The sequence below is a fragment of the Bos mutus genome, chromosome 12 (genome assembly GCF_027580195.1).
Source record: "Bos mutus isolate GX-2022 chromosome 12, NWIPB_WYAK_1.1, whole genome shotgun sequence".
NCBI lineage: Eukaryota > Metazoa > Chordata > Mammalia > Artiodactyla > Bovidae > Bos > Bos mutus.
Window position 1 is genome coordinate 21,562,864 of NC_091628.1, and position 6,000 is coordinate 21,568,863.

Here is a 6,000-nt window from a genome sequence, read left to right on the forward strand (position 1 = left end):
GTCTAGAGTTCTGTTTGGTTTTGAAAGGATGTTTTTATGCCAAGGTCTAAGTGAGGTTCTACATTAATTTGGCCCTTCTTGTTCGCCGCAGCAGTGGGTGGATCCAGTTGCCATGTACCCACATTCCATCAGATGGGATGTTGAACATTTTGTTACTACCTTTAAAATAATGAATCAATTACTGAATATAACATTGATTGAGTACCAGCTCTGTGCCAGTTATTGACTGGAGTTGGAAATATATAGGTAAGCCATGTCTCTCTGTCTGGAAGGGGCGTATGATATAGTAACTTAGCAGACATGGGTGTGCTAAGCAGGTGTAGCGTCCAGTACAATAGAAGATATCCACAGCTTGCTATGGATACTTGGCGACAATCCAGGCTAGGAACACCTCTGTTCATGGAAGAAGTGATACGGGAGCTGAAGTTTGAAAGCTGAATAAGTGTCACCTGGTGAACTAGGTGAGAAGGGGAGTTTTAGCAAAGGGAGCAATGATGAAAGCTCGGCAAATGATGGGCACCTTAAGAAACCCAGAGAACTGACAACAGTTTGATGTGGCTGGAGGACAGTGTCAGGAAGGAGGGATAAAAATGAGGCTGGACAGGGGGATTCCCTGGCAGTCCAGTGGTTAGGACTCAGTGCTTTCACTGCCAAGGGCCTGGGTTCAATCCCTGGTCAGGGAACTAAGATGTTGTAAGCCGCATAGTGTTGCAAAACACACACACACACACACACACTGAGGCTGGACAAGCCAGATCCTGAGGGCCCTTGAAAGATTGGACCTGTGCTGTAGAGGGCTCTTTCTGCTGCAGTGTGGAGTAGAAATCAGAAGGGGCAGGAATGGCTGCAGGGAGGCCTGTTAAAAGAGTTTGTCAGTGACCCAAGGCAGTGGGATGCAGAGGAGAGGATTTACCAAGTCTGGATGTGGCAAGCGTGGAGAGGGGAGCATCCCGATGAAACTTAGGATTCTGTTGCTGCCAACTGCATGGATGGGTCCCAGCTCTGGGATGGTGAGGGAGACTGGACCTGGGTACCGCTGACTGATGACTGCCTGGAAGTGGGGAGATGACAAGAGTTGAGGAGAGGTAGCGGGGTGTCTGGGTGGATGGACATGGGCATCAGAAGAGTAGAACTTGTACACGGAGGTGAAAGAGTTGGTTGAGATGGCAGCCAGGGATGAGGAGGCTGAGGGACACGCCCTGCCGCTGGCTCTGCTAACAAAGCTCCCACCCAAGAGTGGGTGGAGGAGGCTGTGCCCTGCGGGAGGGCCCATCCTCAGGTCAGGCAAGGAGACAAACAGTGTTTTGTGGAAAGTTTCTGGATGGTGAGGTCTTTGGCTATAGGTGTCTCATAGGGTGCAGTGGAAAGGGGAGGGGAGCATTGGGGATGGGTCCAGGAGATGACTCACGGAGCTGGGGGTAAGACTGAGGAAGAGAGACACCGGACAAAACCAGCACAGCGTTGTGGTGAAGCAATTACCCTCCAATTAAAAATAAATTTAAAAAATCATCTGGTAGGCTAATCCTTACCTGTTCCCCCTTTTGGAGGGCAGAATAGAATGTGGTGATTGGAGCTCGAATGATTCATGATTAATGGCTCTGCATGATCACAACTTGCAAGACCCTGATTGCTCCTGATACATACATTAACTCAGTCCAGTTCAGTTCAGTCGCTCAGTCATATCCGACTCTTTGCGACCCCATGAATCACAGCACACCACATTAATTAGTTTAAAAAAAAAAGAGGGAACAGGTGACTGGAAGGGCTTAAATGATGGACAGTGGCCTAAGAGTTGAAAGAGAGGTCCTGCCGGGTGGAACTGGGTGGTCTCAGGTTCCTGGGTACTTTAGCGGCAGTACAGGCTGAGGTCCCAAGTGGCGTCTGAGTCTTGGTGAAACATTCTGATGACCGTGGGACACACCAGACTGAGAGACCAGGGAAGAAGGAGGAAAATCAGCACCACATGGAAGGGAGGGAGGAGATAAGAGAGCTAAGAAAGCAGAAGTGGGAAAACAGAGGCTCCAGTACCTAGGAAAGGCAGTTCCCGGACACGGGAGAGAAAAATTGAGTTGTAATATATTGCCAAAAGACCTATTTTCACCTACTAATTTCTCTTGAGATGTGCACATGTAGCTGCAACCTGCCTAAATTACTTTGCACTTCAAGTGTTACTGAAAATTTTCCAACATTCATCTCAAAGGTACATTTAACTGTCGATATCCCATGTTCACCTCTCTCTAGTGCTCAGTTGCGGAGAAGGCGATGGCACCCCACTCCAGTACTCTTGCCTGGAAAATCCCATGGACGGAGGAGCCTGGTAGGCTGCAGTCCATGGGGTCGCAAAGAGTCAGACACGACTGAGCGACTTCACTTTCACTTTTTACTTTCATGCATTGGAGAAGGAAATGGCAACCCACTCCAGTGGTCTTGCCTGGAGAATCCCAGGGATGGGGGAGCCTAGTGGGCTGCCATCTATGGGGTTGCACAGAGTAGGACACAACTGAAGCAACTTAACAGCCGCAGCCGCAGCCCAGTGCTCAGTTGTGTCCAACTCTCTGCAACCCTTTGGACTATAGCCCACCAGGCTCCTCTGTCCAAGGAGTTTTTCAGGCAAGAATACTGGAGTGGGTTGCCGTTTCCTCCTCCAGGGGATCTTCCCCACTTAGGGATTGAACCCACATCTCCTAAGTCTCTTGCATTGCACACAGATTCTTTACCACTGAGCCATCGGGGAAACCCTTATTTACCTTACCTTAAGTGAAAAACCTTGATTTTTTTACCTTGAAACGCTCCTCCTGAGGCTTCTATGTAGAAATTTGGGTTCAAGTGTCAGCAGACACTGAATGTGCCCAGGAGTCACCCTGATGTGGCCCATCTGGTCACCGCACTTCTTTCTACCAGTCTCTCTTTTTCCGTTTGACTTAAGTTGTCTGTAGAAATATGCACGACCAGAAGTCCTAGTCCTTGTTTATTTCACTTTAACTGCTAGATAATTAGAGCAAGCCACCCAGAGACCTTAGACCCATGCAGAGAGAACCATACCAGAGGATGCATTTGTTTCTTTTTTTTTTTTTTTTGGTAGCTTTCCAACCATCCAGCCCATCTCCTCTCCAGCCCCAGGCTCCCGTGAAGTCCAACAACGTCGTGACGGTCACTGGCATATCCCTGTGCCTGTTCATCATCGTGGCCACCGTGCTCATCACGCTCTGGCGGAAGCTGGGCCGCGCCCCCAAGTGCAGCACGCCCGCCCGCCACAACTCACTGCACGGGCCCGGCTGCCGGAAGAACTCCGACGAGGAGAACATCTGTGAGCTGAGCGAGCCGCGCGGCAGCTTCTCGGATGCGGGTGATGGGCCGGCGGGGAGCCCCGGGGACCCAGGCATCCCGCTGACCTACCGGCGGAGCGTGCCAGCGCCCCCTGATGACGAGGCCTCGGGGAGCGAGAGCTTCCAGGCCAACGCCCAGAAGATCATCCCGCCCCTGTTCAGCTACCGCCTGGCCCAGCAGCAGCTGAAGGAGATGAAGAAGAAAGGCCTGACGGAGACCACCAAGGTGTACCACGTGTCCCAGAGCCCCCTGACGGACACGGCCATCGATGCCGCCGCCGCCGCAGCAGCAGCAGCAGCATCCCCCGGAGGGTCCGAGAGCCCCGAGGAAGTTGCGGCTGGCAAGTTTCGTATCAAATCCCCGTTCCTGGAGCACCCCCCCGCGGTGGGCGCTGGAGACAGGCCCCCCTCTCGGCTGGACCATCCATTCTCGGCGGCCAGCTGCGCCGTCAGCCCCAGCCAGACCCTCCTCCGCAAGTCGCAGGTGAGGAGCCACTCCCGGGGGTCCCACTTCCGCAGGACGGCGAGCTTCCATGAGGCCAGGCAGGCCCGGCCGTTCCGGGAGAGGAGCCTGTCCACACTGACCCCTCGGCCGACCCCCGCCCATGGCCCCAGGGCCCGGACCTGGGACCAGGCCGGAGAACGAGGCCGGCCTCCGAGTCGAGGCACTGCCCTGTTCCCGGAGAAACGGGACCATGGCCCAGGGGCAGCGGGGGCCAGTGGTCCCTTAAGCCCTCTCCCCAAACCCCACTCCCTGGGACCGCCCCCAAGAAAACCGGACCTGGGGGATCGCCAGGCCGGATTCGTGGGGGCAGGTGAGAGACCGGAGCCTCCCCGGGCTCGGAGGGGGCCGTCCCCCAGTCACAGGAGTGTCTCAAGGAAGCAGCCTTCCCCGCCGGCGCCCAAAGATGGTTACCAGAGGGTCAGCCCTCTGAGTCCTTCTCAGGGCAGAAAAGACAAGTGTCAGAGCTTCCCCGCCCACCCGGAGTTCGCCTTCTACGACAATACGTCCTTCGGCCTCACCGAGGCAGAGCAGCGGATGCTGGATCTCCCGGGATACTTTGGGTCAAATGAAGAGGATGAAACCACAAGTACGCTGAGTGTGGAGAAGCTGGTTATCTAGCCTGACATCACCCCGGAGACTTCCCACAGCGGGGTCCTGGGCCCAGATCCAGGGATCGGCTGCTTACAGTGTTCTGTGGACTCTTCAGTACAGCAGGGCAGGATGTGGGCGAGGTGGTAACTCACAAGTGTGCACGTGTGTTTCAGTTCATAAGAAGTTATTTATCTCAAACGTTTCCCCTTCCTTAGCCTGTTTCTGTCAGCTTATCACTACTAACTATGATAATAAAATTTAAACAAGAGCAAAACAGGGCTTGGTCTCTCATGTGAGTATCAAAAATGACAAGATACAGCATGTGAGTGTGAAATGGTATGAACACTTCATTGGCAGCTTCCAACTGGAAACACATCTGAGTGTTTCAATGTAAGAGGTGCTGGAACAAAGTAAGCTCACCAACACAACTGTGAATTGTAATTTATTAAGTTATAGATAATTCAGAATTTGATTCCTGCACAGACGGAATTAAATAGGTTTCATATGTGGCTGATTGTCAATGATGGCTATTTCTAGGCTACCTAGAAATAATGATACCATAGATATTCCAGAATAGTTTTCAGGCGAGAATTGGGTGATGTCTGAGCCTCCCTGGTGGCTCAGACGGTAAAGAATCTGCCTGCGATTCAGGAGACCCGGGTTCAATCCCTGCATTGGGAAGATTCCCTGGAGAAGGAAATGACTACCCACTCCAGTATTCTTGCCTGGAGAATCCCATGGACAGCGGAGCCTGGCAGGCTACAGTCCATAGGGTTGCAGAGTTTGACACAACCAAGCAACTTAACACACATGTTGTCACTCAGTCACGTCTGACTCTTTGTCACCCCATAGACTGTAGCCGCCAGGCTCCTCTGTCCATAGAAATTAGCAGGCAAAAAGGCTGGAGTGGGTTGCCTTCTCCTACTCCAGGGGATCTTCCCAACCCAGGGATCGAACCCATGTCTCTTGTGTCTCTTGCACTGGCAGACAGGTTCTTTACCACTAATGCCACCTGGAAAGATACTCAGTTTTTATAGGGGTGGGTCGTTTCATAAGCTAAGAAGTGGAAGGAGTTTTCCAGCTATTTTGGGAAAGAGGCGGGGATTTCCAGAAATTGGGCCACCACCCACATTTTGATCTTTATGATCAGCCTTGGAACTGTCATGCCTGTGAGTGTGTCATTAGCATGCTGATGTGTTACAGTGAGCATACACTGAGGCTCAAAGTCTAGTGGAACTGGACTCATCTGCCATCTTGGACCTATTTGGTTCTAATCAGTTTGTGTCCAGTCCTCGGAGTATGTCATTCTTTTAAATGTTGTGCTTTGCCCCCTTCCCTCCTGTTTGAGAAGAACCTAGAGGTTAGGCTCCGTTACTGGACTGTCATCAGGTGCCATGTGGACACTGCAATCTGGTGTACTTCCTCTCAGACCTTGAACTTGATGCCTTATCTGCATACACTTGAGTAATTGCACTTTCTTCTTTGTTCATCTTGACCTTTGTTAGCTGCCGCACCTACCCTGCCTTTTAGACTCTGTTTTCCTTCTTCCTTTTAGAGTTTATCAGGCTGTCAGCCTGC

At 52.1% G+C, this 6,000-nt stretch overlaps 1 protein-coding gene and 1 non-coding gene across 3 annotated transcripts in view; both read left to right on the forward strand.

Annotated features, from left to right (window-relative positions):
• THSD1 (thrombospondin type 1 domain containing 1) overlaps nt 1-5,051 on the forward strand; it is a 28,340-nt gene extending 23,289 nt beyond the window's left edge. Inside the window, exon 4 of one of the 2 annotated variants that reach the window (XM_070380374.1) lies at nt 3,083-5,051. In XM_070380374.1, the coding sequence (XP_070236475.1) occupies nt 3,083-4,449 (1,367 nt within the window). In that variant the 3' untranslated portion in view covers nt 4,450-5,051. The remainder of the gene's footprint in view (nt 1-3,082) is intronic. The other variant, XM_070380373.1, reaches the window with a different exon arrangement.
• LOC138990301 (U8 small nucleolar RNA) lies at nt 1,507-1,638 on the forward strand. The gene has a single exon (XR_011466414.1). It is a non-coding gene; the product is annotated as a U8 small nucleolar RNA (small nucleolar RNA).
• Nucleotides 5,052-6,000: the final 949 nt, after the last annotated feature.